The sequence below is a fragment of the Wasmannia auropunctata genome, unplaced genomic scaffold (genome assembly GCF_000956235.1).
Source record: "Wasmannia auropunctata unplaced genomic scaffold, wasmannia.A_1.0 LD335903.1, whole genome shotgun sequence".
NCBI classification, from domain to species: domain Eukaryota; kingdom Metazoa; phylum Arthropoda; class Insecta; order Hymenoptera; family Formicidae; genus Wasmannia; species Wasmannia auropunctata.
In genome coordinates this window covers 2251834-2272504 of record NW_012026987.1, presented here as the reverse complement: position 1 = coordinate 2272504, position 20671 = coordinate 2251834, and the positions used below count along the sequence as shown (strand labels likewise).

Genomic DNA, 20671 nt, shown 5'->3' with positions numbered 1-20671 from the left:
AATTTTGATTTATTTGGAAAGAATGTTAGAAAAAATAATCTACATATTTAGAATAAAATAATTATACACAGAATTCCCTTTTTTTACATTTTAGTTGAGGCTTTAATTATTTTAAAATAATATTTCTCTTTGCTAAATTGTAGCTAAATTGCAAAAAAAAAAATTGTATACCGAAGTATTATTGCACGTCGGAATTTTATCGAAGTTTGCCACTTTCCTGTTTCGGACGGATGTCGAATTTAGGGTCCGCAGAGTAAGTACAACGCAAACGTATCGGTCTTACGAAGAACGCATGGGATGAAGAGGGGCATTTAAAAGCGGACCCAACGCTGGTCCACGGCCAGTCCCGCTTATACAACGGACGAGAAAATTTCTCCACAAGTGCAAGGTAAGATAAATTTAAAGTTCGTGAAAGGGAGAGCCAATTCTCTTTCGCGAATTCTCCGTCAATTCTCTTCAAAGTCTTTCTCTTGCGGCGCATTTAGTAAACTCGTGATCACGTAACGTATAGTTTTCTTTGTGTTCGCCATACGAAATATTTATTGATTTGACGATTTATAATCAACAATATTTACTATCCTGAAAAGAATGGATATTGCAAATATGAGACATTATAACGTCAAATGCCGCTGTTATATCAAGCAATAGTCAAATTTTTATGTCATGGGTTTAGAAATATTGATATTAAATATTTTACGTTTTTCTTTCTAAACTTTGTTTGATATACGTAATATTGTATTATAAATGTAAAAAAAAGATAATATGTGCATTTTATATATTTCAATTAATCTTTAAAAAAAATTACAAATGCTTTTTTTTTTTTAAAAAAGGAGATTGCAATTTTAGATATAAAATTTCCAAATAAAATGTAAAATATGTAAAAAATATAATTAAAATACATGTGTGCAAATATTAATAATAATACAAATTAGTGCAGAATGTACATTGTGACAGTGATAACTCCAAATGTATCGAGAGATGCAAACTTGAATATGTGAATAAAATTAAAAAAAGAATTCGAAAGCGATGAGCATCTTGCAATAAAAGCGCTAAAATATCCTCGTCGATTACGTAACAATTCATGGGATAATAAGGGTGACGGCGCATTTGCGCAAGTAACGCGCTGATTCTTCCGTATGCAACTTTCTCTTACGAGAGTATGACAAGTGTTTCACTTTCTTCTCCGAAACTCGTTTGACGTTTTATTACACGCGATATTTGTGCGTGCGTGCGTTTACACCAATGTGTGCGTGCGTATCTGATCGCAAATACAAATATCGATATAAGTACTGATTGCACGAACTCAATATCCAGTAAAAGTAGGCGAAGTGAAAAAAATTTGGAGAAAACACATTTCCTGAAATCTGTCATTTCTCAAACAAATTTATATATTTATAGATTTGTTTCGTAATTACTAAATATATAGATATATTTTTGCTTTTTTAAGATCATTTTTATCTCTATTTCATTAAAAGCTAGCAGCGCTAATTAGAAAACGCACATGTTAGTTTTATTTTTAAAAAAAAGTAAACTCTAAGTATATCTTATATATATCAAATAAAATTTAGAAAAAAATATAAAGTATTTTACATGTATTAGTTTTATCTTCTTTTAATATTTATTATATTATTATGTCATGAATATTTTATTAATATATTACAGACTAGATTTATAAGATGCTCGCCACAGCGATGTTATTGCTAGTACTCATAGTGTTATTGCTATACTTAGGCTGTCAGAAACCGAAAGGATACCCACCAGGTACAGGTCGATTCTTCTTAAAAATTCCTTTTTTTTTATTATTATATGGCTAATATTTTTTATTACCTTTAGGTCCAAGATGGTGGCCTATTCTGGGCTGCGCATTAGAAATAGCGCGTATCCGTCAAGAGACCGGATATCTCTTTAAGACCTGTTCGGCGCTCTGCAAGAAATATGGTTCTGTGGTGGGCCTGAAGATCGGCCAGGATCGCATCGTTATTCTGAACGATGTAGAGAGCATACGAGCGATGCTGACCAATGAGGATTGTGACGGTAGACCGTCCGGGCCATTTTACAAGGCCAGAACTTGGGGCGTTAGACTAGGTAACTATCCCTGTTCGGAAAACAAATCGGATGAAATATTTGTTGAATTTTGAAATATAATTAAATAATAATTTATAAATTTAGTTCTTTATTATCTCTATATTAAAATTTCGCGATACTAGTTTCGATCTCACGATAGATCTTTCTCAATCGCCCAAATAACATCGTATATCGCAGCGTATTAAATATAAATAATAAGTATAAGTAAATTACTCAATAAGAATTAATTATTACAAAAACGGAGTCGTACTATTATAAAATTATAGATGAAAAGAAAAAAAACGCGGTCAAGTGTGGATAATGTCGTCTAGAATAAAATAAAAATTGTTGAATGAACTTCATGTCCAAACGGTGTAATTCTCCTGAATTACAGTGTGATGTTAAAATAATGTTTCAAGTTATTGAGTCGAACAAAAGACGCATACGTTACGAAACACCGACCAAAGCACATTACAAATTCAATAGGCCTAATATTATCACGGAAATTTATATAGCAATATTCTATCGATATATTTCAAGCGTACGGGACTTATTTTGTTCAACAATAACTTGAAATATAGAGATAAATAAATAAAATAAAGAGATAAGAACTAAATTTACATCTAACGTTTGCTCGTATTTGGCTCATTTCTTAATTATATTGTTTTTAGATTTTTTAAGAATAACGAGCTATTTGTCATTAATAATAATTTGTGATCAGGTCTCATCGTGGTAGATGACAGGCTATGGGTGGAGCAACGGCGATTCGTCATACGACATTTGCGAGAATTTGGCTTTGGTCGTACCAGCATGGTCACGATCATCGAGGATGAGGCTTTGAAATTGGTAGAACATTTCAAGAAGATGCTCCAAAATGGCTATAATTATGAAACGTCTGACGCGCAAAACATGACAGCGATAAATAATAATGTCGGTCAGATATACAAGCTCCGGAAAGACCCGAAGAACAAATTGAACAGATTGAAGCTGTACGATGAGTTCGTTACCAAGGATAAGGTCTTCAAGCCTCGTACAGTGGCAGACTTGTACATGAAGGCCGAGGACTACGCGGAGGTCAGGAAAGTCTCCCAATCTGCGGGAATGATCATACCGATGCACGATGCCTTTGGCGTGACCGTACTGAACACCCTTTGGAGAATGATGGCTGGCAGAAGGTACACGACGATCACGTAGATTGTTCCTACTCTTTCACAAATGTCTAAAGAATCTGAAGAACATAAAAAAAGATTAATTCTTATTATGTCGATAAATCCTGATTTTTACAGGTATGATACTGGCGACAAGGAACTCACGCACTTGCAGCAAATCCTCACGAAACTTCTGAAAGAAATCGACATAATCGGCGCGCCTTTTAGTCATTTTCCATTACTACGTTTTATCGCGCCGGAAATGTCCGGTTATAAAGCGTTCGTAGAAACACATCAGGAACTATGGGCATTTTTAAAAGTGAGTGGACATGTATTTTCACATCGATGTATCGATTTAAATCATTTACGATCAAGTGTTTAAAAGATAATTACTGATAATTGCTATTTCAGGAGGAATTGAATAATCATAAAAATACATTTTTATCAAATGCGCCGCGGGACTTGATGGACGTCTACTTGACTGTGCTAAATTCGAAAGATTGCAGCGATACATTTTCTGGTATTTAAAAATATATACAACTTATAAATAACATTACTAATACCGTTACTAATAAGTAACGGTTTTATAAAATAAATTTTATAATAAAATAAAATAAAATAAAATTATTTCAGAATCCCAATTATTGGCGATCTGTGTGGATCTCTTCATAGCGGGCTCCGAGACAACTTCAAAAGCACTAGGCTTCGGATTTTTAAATCTAATATTGCATCCGCAGGTTCAGAGAAAGGCGCACGAGGAAATAGACAGAGTTATTGGCCGTGACAGATCTCCCACGTTGGCTGACAAACCAAGGTAAACAGATCGTTGATCACTTTCACATATAAATACGGAATAATCAATCGCGAGCAAAAATTATTTCGCACATCGAATATTAATTATGTCATTGTTTTTTTTTCCGTATAGAATGCCATATGTTCAAGCCATCGTTTTGGAGTCCATAAGAGTATTCGTGGGCCGCACTTTGAATGTACCACACAGAGCGTTAAAAGACACTTCTATCGTGGGCCACAAGATACCAAAAGTAACACATTATGAAAGATTTGACATTTTAAAAGTTAAAGAAATAAGTTTACGAATAATTGTAGATGTACATGTAACATTAATATATAAAATACGTGTATATCATTGTTTTCAGGACACAATGCTTGTTGTAAATTACAATAGAATACTCATGGACGAGTCCTGGGACGATCCGGAGGATTTCCGGCCGGAGAGATTCCTCGACAACGACGGTAATATCATCACGCCAGAAAAATATTTTCCCTTCGGCATCGGTACGTTTCTTTCTTTTGTGTGTGTGTATATATATATATATATACACACACACACACACATTACCGTAAAACTTGTAATCTAAATAAAAGCTCGATCTTAAATAGGACTGATTTACATCTTACAGGCAGACACCGTTGCATGGGCGAGGTATTAGCTAGAAGCAACATTTTCATCATAACAACCACGCTGCTGCAGGCGTTCAACTTCTCGGTGGTGCCTGGTGAGCCGCGACCATCTGCGCAAGACTTTGTGGACGGTGTCACGGCCGGTCCTAAACCGTACAGGGCATTGGTCTCTCTGAGAATGTAAGCCAGATTTGACTGAAGCATCATTTTCCACGAATGAATCAGTCTGTTATCTCGTTCCCATCTCAAACTTAATGCTACTTTAAGTGATATATTAACAATAAGATTATTCTTTTTTAATATTCCCAATTAATAAATCTCTATATACAACAGGCTGCAAGATAAACTGCGTAACGTATTGTCAATTTTCATATAAAACATTTGTCACAAAAATATATTTTTATTGTTATTTATATATATACATATACACATGTATACGTATAAATATATATTTAGAAGAGTACAGACAGACAGTATATATACATATATAAAGAAAACTACGCGAAATAAATAATTGTTTGTATATTAGAAGAATATAGTCTTCATATCACTGTTTGTTTGTTCGGGCAAACATCTGAATCAACATCCTCGCGTCGCACGTTTGGTGCAACAATATAATTAATAATAAGCGAATTAAATCGGCCACATCCGAGTGTGTGAGCCGTAAACTTTAACATGCGGAAGATTTACACGCGAGCGTGAATGAGTAGCGTACATCGAGAGCGAATCGAAACGCGCGAGCACAACAGGTACAGATCAGTTAAATTCCCCAAACTAAAAACACAATCTTACAGAAAGCAAGAAACACTTACGTTATGTAATTCCAGACTCAACAATGTGCCATTGCATACACTCATAAACCGGATATTCGCAAAAGTGTGAATATCAGAGGTAAATCCATTACATTACCACCTGATTTTTGCGTAACAAATGCTACGTGTACTATTTAAAAAAAAAAAAAAAAATACCAAATACTCGACTGAAAAGCTTTACAGCGGGTCCATCATATCGGAGTTAAAATTAATGGAACTTATATATTTAACGCATCTAATTTCAATAATGAGATTATTTTCTCGCGTGTTATGTAATTGTTGAGATGTTGTTTCAGTTTTTATTTTTATATTATATTGCCCATATTTTTCCTGTAGCTTTGTATAATCTTACCATAAATTTTGATAATGTTCAAATGCTTTTTGCAAAATTCCAGTGTAGCTCTCCATTGCTTTTCTCGCAGTTTTGTTGTGCGCCAAACAATTTAACTGCAAAATTACTGACATTATCTTTAATGGAGAACACTTGGGTCGTTTCGCAGCAACACGTGTAGCTTTTCTGCTTCGTCTGCTTAAATCGTTCTCGAAAAATCGTAAGAATGTTGATCGTAAACACGATCTCTATCTTCACAATTTATCTTCACTAGTTGGCTATACAATTTCAAACATTTATCTGTATATACAGTCGGTAGATCTGTATATATAGATCGGTTGCGACACTTTTTTTTAATTTGGTCTCGGAACGCACTATTATTTTGCAAATACGAACCACGATTGGTGTACTATCTTTAGTCTAGAAACAATACACCAATCGTGGTTCGTATTTACAAAATATTAGTATGTTCCGAAACCAAATAAAAAAAAAGTGTCGCAACCGATCTGTCCACGACTGTACATACCGATTATCAACGTTTTGACATACCCCGCCATAAAGCTTTTCAATTATGTTAAATATAATCGTTAAAACATATTTCTCTTTTGTAATGGACGGCATTGAATTAACAAGTGATCCACTCAATATATAACATGACAGCAAAATAAAAAAATATATAAATTATTAATAAACATTTATAAAATCAGTCGCTTATGCTAACCGTGCAGGTGGTACCGAAAGAGCACTCGGGAATCCTCATCCTTTAGTCAGCTAGGCTGATCCTCTACTATGTGAATCTAATTACGGAATTACATACGTATTTAGAGCAGAAGAGAGATTAATATATTAACAATCTTACTCTATTAACGAAATTTTTTTTTACCTCAGATAGAATAGCCCAATTTTCGCTTTCACTGTGTATAGTTAAACGAAGCACCGACACCTTACCCAGTCTTCGATCCACGGTCCCTTCGGCGACACCAAGTACATCAAACTTACCTGATTCCATACAAAATATTTTTTTAACAATCCCTCGAACGATTGAATTATGTGATATATGTAGAATTTTCTATTACCTATAATAATATAACCATCCTCCGTCACATCGTTGCTGTTTCTATCCAACAACGGAGACATCTCGGACAATACTTCTACCGTCGTATTGTAAAATCTATCAGACGGGTGCTCAGGATTTCCGCTCCTGAATAAGTACCTGCACGCAAAATAATATTACAATAATAAAATAATCGTGATTTCTCAAAGTAAAATGTTCAATTAAGCTAACTGCAACTTACTTCTTTATAAAAATAGGATGTGAAAATTTAAATTTTAAATGGTCTCCCGGCTGAGGCAACAAGCCCCAAAAGAACGATTCGCCCTTGTATGCTTTTTGTAGTGTATACTGTTTGTAAGGCTTGATTTGAGTCTCCACAATCGCCTCGGGATTCTCGTGAGCGTAAAATAGTGTTATCTTGCCAAATTGTTTATCCTGCAAGACGTCAATTTAAGACATTAGTTTATATTGTCACAATTGTATCTTTTCTTAAGAGTAAATACACTTGACATTACCTTGAGTTTCTGCACTTTTCCTTTCAACGAGGAATGTGTCCCTATGTGTTGAAAGAGAGAAGGTTTGTAATGCACCCATAACTCTGCTTTAGCCATTTTGCAATGTTTCTGCCGGGATAAAAAAAATTGGATTTCTTTAAAAAAATCGATATATTTTATTAAATGTTCGGCTATCATTATTTATACTTACGCTGTCCATGTCAAGACTGCAGACTTTTGTCGATATCAAATGGTCCAATAGCCAATCAACAGGCTTATCATTGTGGAACATCAAAAAGAATTGAATCAGCCAGGGAAGTTCCACACATTTGAACAGTTTTCCTGTAATTTCCACAGAACTTGAAATATTTTTGATCTAAAATATGTACGTTATCACATAGCGTATAGTATATAACAATGCCGTACCGATAAAACCGAGCTGACAGAAATCCAGGACAAGCCAATTTTCCTTTGTACCAATCTTCTGTAACGCGAACGATTTCATAGTAGTTATAAAGTTTTTCTTAGCCAAAATATCATCTTCCAATTGTACATAAAACGTGCCCTTAGTCTGGGCGTAGGACATAAGAAAAGCAAAATCTAGATTCTGCTTGGACCGCCAAACGACACGTTGATGATCATCGCCGAGAGTGTCGCGCAATTTTGATAAATCTGGATAATAGGATGATGATGGTGATATCACGTCGATCACGCCAGCTTCGCATTCGTTCGGAAATCTAAAGTACAAAAAAAAAAGAAGTTCTGTTGTAAAAGTCTATATTAATATAGGCATAAAATGAGTAAGATAACAATATGAGAATTCATGAACTTACTGAACTTCAATTTGCTTCGCAACATATGTCACATAGTCAATGTCTGTCTGTAAAACAAAATTTGTATATATGTAACTTTGTTAATTCAACTCGGTTCAATGTCTCGAAACGCGAATGACATTGATATTAGGGCTGGCGATTTGCTTCAAAGGCTTTGACATTCGAACTTCGAAGGTTCGAATCTTTGGCATAAAAATCTTTGAATTCTTTTGAAGCTTTGAAGTTTCGAAAAATACATTTGTGCAAATGATAAATTTATTCAGAAAATTTACAAATATTGTAAATAAAAAGAATTAATATATATACGAAATTATTCCTAAAAAATTTGAAAGTACTATAATAAAACAAATTAGTTATTAACCTTGATACATGTGTAAATAAGAAAAAGAGAACGATCAATAAAAACAATCCAATTAAGAAAATTCAAATTTTTAATGTATTTTTTTAAATTTTGAAACTTTGAATATTCGGAGTAAAAAGTAACAGCCCTAATTGATATGCTCTTTTGCAACTGATAGTTCCACTTACTTCGGCCACTAAAACGATGATCAAGGTGTCGGCGATCTCTGAGGTACTCATACGATCCAGCAGATTTTTCAAAGTCGCCATAAGGTAAGACTGAACCTCGCGTTTCACCGTCGGTACGCCCAACACCATGCTCACTCCCGATCTACCTTTGCTCTGCACGAACGCGGGACGCAGGCTGTTCGGATCGTTAAGAAAATGCGGTAGAAAATTGTAGATTGAAGGTAGCTTGATGCTGGTGATATTGGAGGTGCCGTTGTTGATGAGCAGCTGCAGATCCGGCAGGATGTGATTGCTCTCGATCAGCTGTAGCAGCTGATGCGACAGCAAGTTTATCTCTTCCTGGCTGCCAATGTACTTGGCGTGCAGGTGCTCCAGCTTGGCCTGCAGCTCGGCGATGCTGTTCTGCAGTACGGCCTCCTCGCGCATATCCGACGGTGTCAGCAGATTCAGAATCGCGCACGGGACCAGGATCAGCAGCAGCACGATTAGGCATCGCTTCCGCATCGGAGTCAGCGTCGTGAAATGCGGCGTCATCTTCCTTCGTTTCCGCCTTTAGACTCTACATGATGGCATCCATCGGCTTTGGAAAAGGTAAAAATGAATATTACCTAATCGCTTTAGAAGTACCGACAATTTAAAAGCCACTGATCTAAGTTAATCGTAATACCGCAAGCGTTTAACGTACATAATTCCTGACGTTTAGCCTTCTTCGAGATCGCAGTTGACGAATGCGCGTCGCGACGACATTGCCTCAGGTCGTCGCGAGAGCTTCTCGTCCTGTTCCTCCCGACCGAGGGGATCTCAGGAGCGCGCGTTACGCTTCTGACAACGCACGTTCTCCGGATTCCTCACGGAGACGAAGCAACGCCCATCGCGCACCTGCCTCCAACATAACCTTCCCGCTGGGGGACGTCAGTTTGTTTTCGAACCTACCGTATATAGGAATATACTGGGTGCCCGAGGTAACAAAGAGACAGACGGACGGTCTGTTGACAGAAGATAAAACGTCATTAATCCCCGATCACGAGATTGCTGTGGTATATTTTTCTTTCGAGGGAAAGCTGAAAAAGTCGCGAGTATCCGGGAGGCAGAAAATTTAGAAAAACATGAGAAACAACAAGAAAATTAATGAGTTTCGAGAGAAACGCGTAAATTCAATTCTGACAGACGGTACTCCTAATTGGATTGATCTTCGTAATAAATTTACATCGTAGAAAGTCACGCGCCGATCTGAAAATAATCTCGCGCATAATTTTTATCGGGAAGCGCATAATACACGAATATTTGCGAAACCAATCGAATCGTCCTAAGGCTAATGAATGCGAAAGTGATAAATCAACGTAAATAGGACGGAATTAATAGCTCGATAGCCATATATTGCCTTTCACGTGGCAGGATATAAAATATTTTCTACCATATTATTTATACCTCTCTTCTGTCTCTCGACAAACCGGCGCTCGCCAAATGCATGCGTACCACACTGACCACACACGATCATGCGTAAACGAGAGAGAGAGCGAGCAGTGAGTTTGAGCGACAAACGACTCGACCAATCGCAGTCGAGAATTCGGACAAGCGTTGCCATCTAGAAACTCTTGGCTGCGATTGGTCGAGCGAGTCGCGTCTACGATATTCGTGCTGTTAAATTCGAGGTGTCTCTATGACATGCGTAGTTCATGATCGAACAACAGTAATGCCAAATTATTCATGGCTCGTGATAGTTGGTGATGGTTCACGATGACATTTCGCCTGACAGATTAATGTATTTCTCGCGACTGCCTTTGACAATCTCGTCGTGTCGAAATTCTTTCGAGTCGGTCGATGACAACGCGAGCACAACGTACGCCCGACGATAATCGCCTGTTACGTGTAAGAAATTGTACCTCTGAAACGTCGATTAGGTACGTCTGATAGGGAGATAGCAGGACCTGTCTATCTCGAGTCAGCTACGCTAAATGGTGAGAATGACGCCGTTGGATGAGGGGAAGATTAGACAGGGCCTATCTAAGGTATTGATCATTATTAATTTTTATCGTTGCACCGTCGCTCTTTTCATGGTCATAGCAATGACTTTTGTATTATAAAAAGGTCATGTTGTTTTTCAGTATCAAAATCCAGAGATAACAAAAAAGCATGTAGCAAGCGTCTTGAATCTTTATAAAGGTTTGGTGTACAAAATCGAGCCTTTTGGTAAGTAAAATTACTTGTGATGATAAAAATCTCCTAACTGGGCTCCTCGATATTCCAAAGTCCATTTAATTTATTTTTTTTGTTCAGTTTTCAATGATGGCTCGCGTAAGGAACTGCTCAACTTACAAGGAACTATTCCAGTTATTTACAAAGGTAAATCCTTTTTTTTAGAGTGACTCCTAGTGTAAAAGTTTATTGTATGATGAGAAAAAAGTATTAAATGTGTAATTGTTTATCACTTTGTTTCCTAGGCTCTTGTTACAATATTCCAATCTGCATATGGCTGATGGATACTCATCCCAATAATGCGCCCATGTGCTACGTCAAGCCAACGGCAGATATGCATATCAAAGTCAGTATGTTTGTGGATCACAATGGTAAAATCTATTTGCCGTACCTTCACGACTGGGTGCCTGTGAGTAGACTCACATTATTGATGAAAATCAAACATAATTCAATATCGATGAAAAATAAACATGACTCAATGTTTATTTGTTTCCTTTTGTCTTGCAGCACAATTCAGATTTGCTTGCTTTAATACAAGTTATGATTGTCACTTTTGGAGAACAGCCTCCAGTTTACGCCAAGACAAGATCAGAAATGCAACAGAGTTCGACGCCATATCCTGTTCAGTGTACGTACTTTATTTACAAAGTTTCAAAGGACATTTGTTTTATTTTTTTTTTTATTACCATCTCCCTCTTTAATACTTTATAAAATTTTTTCACGCAGCATTCATGCCTGTACCTGGTAGCGGAAATGTATCGAGTTCCGGCTTCCCTCCGTATCCACCAAGTTCTCAATACTCCAGCGGTAGCAATGTGTATCCGCCGTATCCCTCAGCAGCGTCCGGGGGATTCCCATATCCGGGCTCGTATGGTTCTTATGCAGGAACCACGCCCAGTTACCCGACGCAAGGCTACAGTGGTTCATATCCGCCATATCCGCCGTCCACGCAACCGGTACGCAGTCATTGTTATTTCTCTTAGCCCAAATAGCACTTATAATTAATATTAACAATTTAGTATCAATTGATATCTTCATTTATTATTAGTATTAAGTAATTATCGATTTATTTAAAAATATGTCAGATTAAAAAATATTTGTAATTATTTGCAAGTCGCCGACGGTACAGCCGAATTCCAGTGGATCTGGCACGATCACGGAGGAGCACATAAGAGCGTCCTTGCTGTCCGCGGTAGAGGACAAGCTCCGACGTCGACTGAAGGAACAGTTCTCGCAGTTGCAGGCTGAGCTCGAGACGTTGCGACGAACGCAGCAGGAGCTAACGAGCGGCTCGTCGCACCTGGCGGACCTTTTCAACAAACTCAAGAAAGAGAAGCAGGAGCTCGAGAAGAACGTGAACATCTTGCAAGATAAGGAAGCGGAGCTCGAGAAAGAGATCGCCAAGCTCTCGGATAATCAGTCGATAGATGTCGACGAAGCTGTCACTACCATAGCGCCTTTGTACAAACAGTAAGCGTACAAATTTTACGACACGACAAACTTATTCCGCGTGAATTGCTAGGTAATAAATAGGTTTGTAATTGTAACGTCATTGTAATTTCCAGGATGCTGAATGCTTTTGCCGAGGAGGCGGCCACGGAGGACGCTATTTACTATCTCGCCGAGGGACTGCGATCCGGCATTCTAGATCTGGACGCGTTCCTGAAACAAGTTCGACAACTGTCGCGCAGACAATTCATGCTGAGAGCACTGATGCAGAGATGTCGACAGAAAGCCGGTCTGGCCGGTTAAAAAAAAAATACTCCCTCGTGCGCTTCGTCCTTAGAGCTGCAATATTCCATGTTGTTATAGAATAACTCATTGCGTTATGCGGTGAACAAAAAAAAAATGGAACACATATATAATTTATATACCGGTGTCGAAGAGCACAGAGAGGATTATTTTATCGACAATAAGCGCCATCCTCTTCTCCTTGTGACGTAACGAGAGGAAAACTGTGTTTTACATGAGAAGGAGGAACAATTTAATAGAGTGTATATGTTCAATGCAGACACAGTAATTATAGCACGTTCAAATATGAAAGTAGATGATAATTCCTTTCGCACGGAATACTATGCTATATGTTATTATTATATGATATTGCATGATTAGATTAATCACGCTGTAATCTGTGTTCACAGAAAAACGAGTGCGAGCCTTTATTTTCTCAAGGTGTCACAAAACTCGTGTACCTGTGTATTACAAAAACTTCATGCCTTCATTGTGATAAAGATTGAATAAACTTGCAATTTGCTGCACAATATAAAAAAAGTAATTTGAGTGGTTGCGTTTTTAATCGACTATGGCTAATATATTACAAATGAAAACTTTTCTGGAAGCTTACAATTAGTCGAACTATTAAGTATCTATCCATATTCGAATGACTGGAACAAATTAAGAAACTTTGATACATATTTCATATTGTATACATATATTTGTTTAACAGTTACGAATATTTTCTCGGTAGAAATTTGAACACCCTTATATCCGACGTTGTCTATACATAAATTCCAACCCAGAGCAGCAGGAACAGCACTCCGAAGCTAGAGAACAGTGCCGCGACCAGAGAGATCAGTGCTTCTTTGAATATATCTCGCGTGAATTTGGTGCTGGTGACCTCGTAGACGAAGAACCAAGCCGTGAAAAAAACTCCAATTATCAAGAGCACAACGGCCAGCAGGGGAAAGACAGCTGGATTCACCGGCGAGACGTATCTCGTCATCGACTCGACTTCCACCTGAAGCAGTTATCAAACAGAATTGAATCAGACGCAGAAAAGTCGTTTAGTAGACTTAATTTACGTTTACATCTACACTTATATGTATATTCCGTTCAGATCTGTATTTTTTCTGTGTCTTCTTTTCCCCGCACTCGTGCGGCGAATACGATTAAGGTTAGACGTTGAATTAACCTACGTTAACTCTCTGCGAGAATTAATGAAAGAGCTCTCGCTCGTTCGTGTAAGGGAATAACAATCTCCACTTGCCATTTTTCAAGGATAATGCGTTTCCACGTAGGCTCGAAGGCAGAAACTTCAACCAGTTCAACTCCGTTCGAAAATTTTGGAGCCGATCTTCAATAAGTAATCAAGCCTCGGCTGACATCGTGGCATCAGCTGGCCGCCGACTATTGGCAGGCATCGGTCAAGCCGTGACACGAGAAACTACCAAGACCGCCAGCGGAGTGAAAATATTTGTTTTCTACCGTGACGTCATCTTGCATCAATCGCGTTTACTCGCAATCCTGCATTTTTGTTTTTATTGTCTCGGTCGATAAAATGATAATTCCGACCGTTGTAATGTGTAATTACAAATTTCGATGTGCTATATTTTTTTCATCGGGATCTTGAATTCGCCCTCTTTCACTTTGACTGACAAAAGTGCCAGCAGAGTGCGGTTAACGGCGTTCTCGTTTCGGGAGAAGAAGAAAGGACGAGCGAGAGGGGAAGGAGGAGTCTCCGCCGCCTCTCGTATGCCGTAATTCCGCGCTTGAGCGCCTGTTCGCGCTCGAGAGCGTCCGGTGGGATATCACGTTCAACCTGCAGGTTCAACCCCGCTGTGCGTAGCTCCGCTCTGCTCCGCTCTCTCGTCTCGTTGTTCTGGGCATCGTTGCGCGTCGTCTCGCGGACAGCAGTCGGGCGGTCCGCATTCGAGTCGCGTACCGTCGCGAGTGTCAAGGAGCGGGTCCGCGGTGCTCCTCGCAGGAGCACACAGTGGCCAAGTGGCGTAATCGCGCACAACCGAGTGTGTGTGGTCGCACGCGCGAAAGGTGGTGCGTGCGTGACGACAGCGGTTTTTTTTTCCGACACGACGACACGGTGACTCGCGAGTCGCGCGAGTACGCAGCGCGGCGCAACACCACGCGACACGGCAGCGAAAGGGAATCGTCGACGACAGGAGCGACGTAAGCGCGGTGCATGCGATGTTAGCCGCTCAACAACGTCGGCCCAACGAATTCGCGCGACGTGCTGCACCATTTTCCTTTACCCGTGCGTGCGTCCCGACGCCACGCCGCCGATGTGAGTCGGACGTTCGTCCCGGGCTATATCGATAAATCCACACGACACGACACCGACGACGTTGGATGCAAAACTCAGGCGGTTTCGAGCGCATCTCACGATCGAGCATCATGTTCTGGACGAATAATTACGTGTCGTCGCCGCATATCGAGGCATTGCTCAACAAGGAGGTAATTCTCGTATGCGCGAGCGTCTTTCCCCTCCCGCAAACGTGCGAGCCTTTTTCCTCCTCTCTCTCTCTCTCTCTCTCTCTCTCTCTCTCCCCCTTCTCTTTGTCGTCATTAGACGGTATCTAATCGGTCACTCGATTACTTACAGGATGTCACGCTGCACGAGTTGATGGATGAGGAGGACATCCTGCAGGAGTGCAAGAGCCAAAACAAAAAGCTGGTGGAATTGTAAGTGGAAAATATTCGCTGCTTCCTTAGATTTTGTATTCGAGTGTTTATTGTGTATAGTGCTTTTGTCACGGTAAAAATTATCGCGCAACGTATAATTAATAGTCTCACGAGGCCTGCCGTTATGGAGGAATTGGTGACGTTAACCACGAAAGAACCATCCGCGGACATCGAAGAACGCTGGCGCTACAAGTATCCCAATGTCGCCTGCGAGTTGCTCACATGTGATGTGCCTACATTGAATGAGAAACTGGCAGGTACTTGGAGCTCTATTATGTACTTAATTGATTAAAGAGTATCTAAAAATTTACATGGATTCTGTAAATATATGTTTCTGTTGAAACTTTTTTTCAGGTGACGAGGCACTTTTGGCCAAATTATATTCTTTCATAGATACAGATCAGCCATTAAATCCACTACTTGCATCATTTTTCAGTAAAACTATCGGAGTGCTTGTTGCTCGTAAAAGTGACCAGGTAATTGTGTAAACATTTCTTATTTTTTTATTTAAAAAAAAAAAGCAATTTACGTAGTGTATATTCAAGATAAATTGATTGTAGTAACTTTTCTTTGAGATTGATATTTAACTTGGCATTGACAATTAATATTAGTTAAATAATAAACTTTTTCTTGCCTCTCCTATATCGTCCACGTGCCTGTCCATCCTATACATTTCCATCCATTCCAGAATTGGTATTCCTATCAGTTCACATGCTTACAGGTTTTAGAATTCCTTAAAAGTCGTCAGAGATGCGTAGATTTGCTGCTGCAACATTTAGAGACTTCGGCCATCATGGACTTAGTACTCAAACTTGTTACTCAGGTTGAGGGCAGTGATATGCGTCAAAACATATTAAACGTAAGATGTATTTCATATATATATATATTTTTTTACTACTATTCATTTATCTACTGTTACATATTTCTTTTCAACATATTTGTATGCGTGTCTGTTTGACAGTGGCTAGATAGTCAACATTTAGTGCAAAGACTGGTAAAAATGTTAGCACCTACTTCAGAAGTAGCCAAACATGCTAACGCGGCACAATTACTTTGCGATATGGTGATGGTAGCTAGAGAAACTCAACGTACATCCACGGAGCGTACTGACCCAGATCCTATTTTAAATACTTTAGAATCGTGAGTACATTCTTGCAGACTTGCGATAAGCTGTAGTTTCGCTCGAATATTCGCGAGTAATATATTGGTTTTTTTTTTGTTTGTTGAACAGAGGGGAAACTGTGAGCCTATTGCTAGAAACTATCCTAACAGCGGAAAAGGCAGAAAGCAGTATTGTCGGCGGAATACAAGTGCTTTTGGTACTTTTAGGTCAAAGACCCAGCAAGTATGAACGAGAATATTTTACAACTGATGCATTTTACAGATATTATAGCAGGTTATATAATAGCACGATGCCTTTGCAGCACATCAAATGACGGAGATGTACATGGTAATGGGGAAGACACTACGGATAATGAGCAATGTATTAAAATTTCAAATGCTACTTTACCATATTTGGAACATCTTCACAAACTTCTTTTGGACCCACCAGATGTAAGCTTTCAAAAACTTTTTTTTTTAACTACAATTGCACTTAATATTCTACTTTTCGGTACTATTTTAAAAACTAAAATTTTTATTGTTCAGAAACCTGCCGTTAAAACAACTGTCGGACTACTAGAATGTCCATTGGGAAATACCCGTTTGCACGTAGCAAAGTTGTTAAGCGCGTTGTTGGCGACGGAGAATTTAAAGATCCACGAAAGTTTAGAAAATTTGGGAACATTCCAAACATTGTTGGTAAGATCGCATTATATGTGCATGCATCTTTGAATATCGACAAGTGCCTCTATTATTTTGTCACCTTTTGTTTACATATTCTTGATTTAATTTATTATAGGATCTGTTTTTCAAATATACATGGAATAATTTCTTACATACACAAGTACAACAGTGCCTGGCCTTAGCGATTAATGGAGGACAACGGGATAATGATATTATATATAATAATGTGAGTTATAGTTTATAGTTAAAATATAGTAAAAATAAATCATGATACAAGAACACAAACTAAATAATGATTTCGAACATCTCGATTTCCAGATATTTATCAAGTGCAAATTAATAGAGAGAATCTTAGAAGCATGGGATAAAAACGAGAGTAAACAGTAAGATTGCCAAAAGTATTAAATTTCGCGGAATATTTCGCATATGTTGTAAACGGAAATTCAGGATTTTAACATCCGGGATTTGATTGCAGAAACAAGGAAAATGGCGTTCGCCAAGGCTACATGGGACATTTAATAAATATCGCGAATAATATCGTCACCCAATGCGATAAAAATAATATACTGGCCAGCTTCTTAAAGAACAATTTATCACCCGAGTGTCTTACTAAATGGGAAAATCTTGTGAGCGTACAATTGGTGGAGATTAACAAAATTCATCAAACTGTAATGATGGTACGTAGTTCCTTGTTACATTTCTTTCTTCCTGCAAGTGTATCGCGTTTATGGAACTAGAGATAACGATAGTAATAATTTTAACGTTTCTCTGAAGACATTTTATAAACCAAAACAGTTTTAATATCTTCTTGTATATCGTAATCTTCAATACGACTACGATGAGAAAGCTTAATTATAATGGTATTTTAAGGGTGATCAGACTCCAGTGTACCTGATGAGCTCCGAGGAAAATCCAAACGAGTACAACTCTTACTCGCAAGAGACATACATTCAACAGGTTAGCGGTGACGTTCGTATATCATTGATACATAAGAGATTAGTCTTAGTTCTTTATTTATCGTGCGGTATTCTTGGTACTAGATGTACTCCAATTATCAGGGTCAACAAATAACACCTCCTTTCATCGAGAACTTCGGATTCCACGACGATGAGTTTAACGATGGTGATGACGCGCTTCAGTAAGTATACACGCGAGTCTCATTTAAAAAAAAAATAGCACTACTACTAAAATAGGATCGCGATCGTACACAGCTTACAAGAGCCAAGAGAGCACACGCGTGAAAAGACGCGATGTTAATATTGTCATAGTCATTTTTCCCCGAATGTTTTCGTTAAGAGGTATGATATTATAGTAATCCAGTTGACCAATTAACAACGTTGGCCTTTACTCTCAGTGAAGAAGATCTCGACAAGCGAGAAGAGATGTTCAATAAGGTACATGTCTATTCAACTGTTTTTTACAATTAAATAAAATGCATATTGTAATTATATTCGAAATTGAAAAAATTTGACAATGTTATGTTAAAGCTGTGCCAACAAAAACAAAAAGCCGGTCTTGAAGATTGCGGCAGCGGCTTGGAGTGGGGAGATGAAGGTGAGCTGACGTTCCAGACCGTGGTGGACAAACGGGATTGGCACTCGAAGCAACAGCATCAGGATTCTAGTTCGTCGGACGAAGATGACGAGGAACCACGCGACATGCATATGGAGGTCGACCCGACCGATCGTACGTTTCTACCAAGGATTCTTGTGACTATATCTGACATTCCAAAAAAAAAAAAACTCGAAATTATTTTACTGAAATAAAATTTTACGAAATTTCAGCTTGGGACAATACCGAACCGTTGAGCACTGGTACTATACTTCCGCCAGTTAATCCCTGGGATGTGGTACCATCGGAGCCGGTAGAGTCCACTGGCTGGGCCAATTTCGAAAATTTTGAGAATACCTTGAGTATAGAGAACACCGCGAGCGAGGACAAAAAGCCGTGCGATGAACTTAAAGAAAAACCATCAGAAGCAGCAACGGCCGCGAATTTAACGGAGAAGAATTTGAGTGAGACTTTTAGTGAAAATGCCGGAGATGGCAACGAGGAGACCGCGGACCGTGTAGATAACCAAACAATCGGGACAGAGTTACCTGCTGCGGAAAATAATATTAACGACAGCCAAAGTGATGAGCACAAAATGGTCTCCGCCGTTGAGAACGCCAATCCCAGCGAGTTATCGGTCAACAGGTATTTATATAGCATACCTATAATAGGTCTTTATATAGCGCGGTATCTGTTGAGTCTAAAGTATAATACGTGAGAAATTTATGTTATTTCTTCCAGAGAGGTTGAGAACACGGAGGAAATCGAAACCGTAAAGGACGCGAAGAATGATGTAGCGAATGATGAAAATCCGTCAATTGAACATCAAATTCCAGCCGCTTCGTCGGAGAGCACATCCACCACCGGCACCACTGACGCCGTATCGGTGCCTAAAGATGCTAAATGAAACGTTCCCCCCTGCCTATGTTGAATGATCTATGGCAATAGGAAGAGAGAATCATATCAGTATCGAGTCGTACGCGAACGATCACGGAAGCATATTGCGCCTTCTCTATTTTTTATTAGACACCACGTTAATTATATGCTTTAAGAACGTTGATGCTGGGCACATTATGTCTGTCCCGCTGCAGCAGGGTATCTCTTTGAATAAATCCGAAATGCCGAAAAAAAAAAAAAATGATCGACGCTCAACTACACTTAGCGAATAATTTGATGTTTATTATATATAGGTATATCCCCCATTCCCTTTCTACCCCGCCCTTCGAATGGCCAACATTCACCATAAGTATCCCTGTGAAAAAAAAAAAATCAAGTCCTCCCTTCTACCCCATATATATTTTACGGTTATTGTTAAGAGTTTCGTAAAATTGTTATTTATACGTAACTGGTAACTGATTTCTAACAAAGTAAAAGGGAACGAAGAATGGAAAGAAATCGCGACTTTTATGCGATTTACATAGACAATTTGTAAAGGAAGAACGGAGATATGATGATAAATCTCGCATCCGCTTGTTCCACCTTGCGACTTTGATTGATTTTTACACATGTATACACACACATACACACGGAACGTTTATTATATGTTTATATATTTAAAAAAAAAAAGCGGATGAGAAACACGTACGAGAGAAGAGAGTTATCGTAACGCTGTTTAATATTATATAAGACCGGTATTTCACAAACTGGTGCTTTTGCTTATTCCTTCGATAAGGCAAAGGTACTTAGGTGCAGTGCCTACTGTTTAACTGATTGTGAGTGTACGTTAGTTCAACGATGCGATGTAGAAAAAAGAAAGCTGAGAGAGAGAGAGAGAGAAAGAGAAAAATCGAGAGTATTTTTATTACCTTTTTGTCGTAATAGTCAATCGAAATTTGTACATGATATCGTATTAATCGAGAGCTCTTGACGAACTTGCGCGCTTTGCATTCCGAAGTAAAAAAAAAAATAAAATATAAAATAAAGAAAGGTAAGATTTGTACGTACCTTTAAGTGACTGTTGACAGTACTTTTATCAAGATCTTCCAGAAGTGAATAGTTAAATTGCAGAAACTAAATGTCAAAGCGCCGTTCATATGC

The 20671-nt window shown here is 38.5% G+C and overlaps 5 protein-coding genes across 9 annotated transcripts; 3 read left to right on the top strand and 2 right to left on the bottom strand.

Annotated features, from left to right (window-relative positions):
* Nucleotides 1-188: 188 nt before the first annotated feature.
* Nucleotides 189-5027, top strand: LOC105455427 (probable cytochrome P450 303a1). Its single transcript, XM_011698735.1, has 10 exons — nucleotides 189-388; nucleotides 1663-1761; nucleotides 1834-2085; nucleotides 2786-3239; nucleotides 3351-3531; nucleotides 3624-3732; nucleotides 3846-4026; nucleotides 4138-4255; nucleotides 4370-4508; nucleotides 4634-5027. Exons 2-10 carry the CDS (start codon nucleotides 1677-1679, stop codon nucleotides 4816-4818), a joined length of 1704 nt encoding a protein of 567 aa, XP_011697037.1. The 5' UTR covers nucleotides 189-388; nucleotides 1663-1676; the 3' UTR covers nucleotides 4819-5027.
* A 1200-nt stretch (nucleotides 5028-6227) lies between these two features.
* On the bottom strand, nucleotides 6228-10178 carry LOC105455426 (alpha-1,3-mannosyl-glycoprotein 4-beta-N-acetylglucosaminyltransferase B). The gene is made up of 11 exons (XM_011698734.1): nucleotides 10115-10178; nucleotides 9372-9672; nucleotides 8687-9266; nucleotides 8159-8205; nucleotides 7752-8062; nucleotides 7537-7667; nucleotides 7347-7454; nucleotides 7073-7266; nucleotides 6854-6990; nucleotides 6661-6776; nucleotides 6228-6574 (listed from the first exon to the last, which is right to left on the bottom strand). Exons 3-11 carry the CDS (start codon nucleotides 9218-9220, stop codon nucleotides 6545-6547), a joined length of 1608 nt encoding a protein of 535 aa, XP_011697036.1. The 5' UTR covers nucleotides 9221-9266; nucleotides 9372-9672; nucleotides 10115-10178; the 3' UTR covers nucleotides 6228-6544.
* A 174-nt stretch (nucleotides 10179-10352) lies between these two features.
* LOC105455425 (tumor susceptibility gene 101 protein) lies at nucleotides 10353-13153 on the top strand. Its single transcript, XM_011698733.1, has 8 exons — nucleotides 10353-10695; nucleotides 10792-10876; nucleotides 10964-11029; nucleotides 11128-11291; nucleotides 11390-11510; nucleotides 11609-11838; nucleotides 11997-12352; nucleotides 12448-13153. Exons 1-8 carry the CDS (start codon nucleotides 10642-10644, stop codon nucleotides 12632-12634), a joined length of 1263 nt encoding a protein of 420 aa, XP_011697035.1. The 5' UTR covers nucleotides 10353-10641; the 3' UTR covers nucleotides 12635-13153.
* A 137-nt stretch (nucleotides 13154-13290) lies between these two features.
* Nucleotides 13291-14007, bottom strand: LOC105455424 (transmembrane protein 258). The gene is made up of 2 exons (XM_011698732.1): nucleotides 13869-14007; nucleotides 13291-13619 (listed from the first exon to the last, which is right to left on the bottom strand). The coding sequence occupies exons 1-2, from the start codon at nucleotides 13869-13871 to the stop codon at nucleotides 13380-13382; spliced, it is 243 nt and encodes an 80-aa protein (XP_011697034.1). The 5' UTR covers nucleotides 13872-14007; the 3' UTR covers nucleotides 13291-13379.
* Nucleotides 14008-14419: 412 nt separating this feature from the next.
* On the top strand, nucleotides 14420-19791 carry LOC105455423 (serine/threonine-protein phosphatase 6 regulatory subunit 3). 5 transcript variants are annotated; one of them, XM_011698728.1, is made up of 18 exons: nucleotides 14420-15070; nucleotides 15219-15298; nucleotides 15404-15555; nucleotides 15653-15774; nucleotides 16020-16157; nucleotides 16260-16438; nucleotides 16530-16643; nucleotides 16723-16852; nucleotides 16946-17098; nucleotides 17199-17309; nucleotides 17402-17466; nucleotides 17559-17760; nucleotides 17954-18040; nucleotides 18124-18221; nucleotides 18396-18477; nucleotides 18571-18769; nucleotides 18868-19279; nucleotides 19376-19791. In XM_011698728.1, the coding sequence occupies exons 1-18, from the start codon at nucleotides 14966-14968 to the stop codon at nucleotides 19539-19541; spliced, it is 2595 nt and encodes an 864-aa protein (XP_011697030.1). In that variant the 5' UTR covers nucleotides 14420-14965; the 3' UTR covers nucleotides 19542-19791. The 5 variants fall into 5 exon arrangements, with proteins under 5 accessions (XP_011697030.1, XP_011697033.1, XP_011697029.1 ...); XM_011698731.1 differs by having other exon boundaries at nucleotides 15987-16157; nucleotides 18142-18221; nucleotides 18438-18477; XM_011698727.1 differs by having other exon boundaries at nucleotides 15987-16157; nucleotides 18142-18221.
* Nucleotides 19792-20671: the final 880 nt, after the last annotated feature.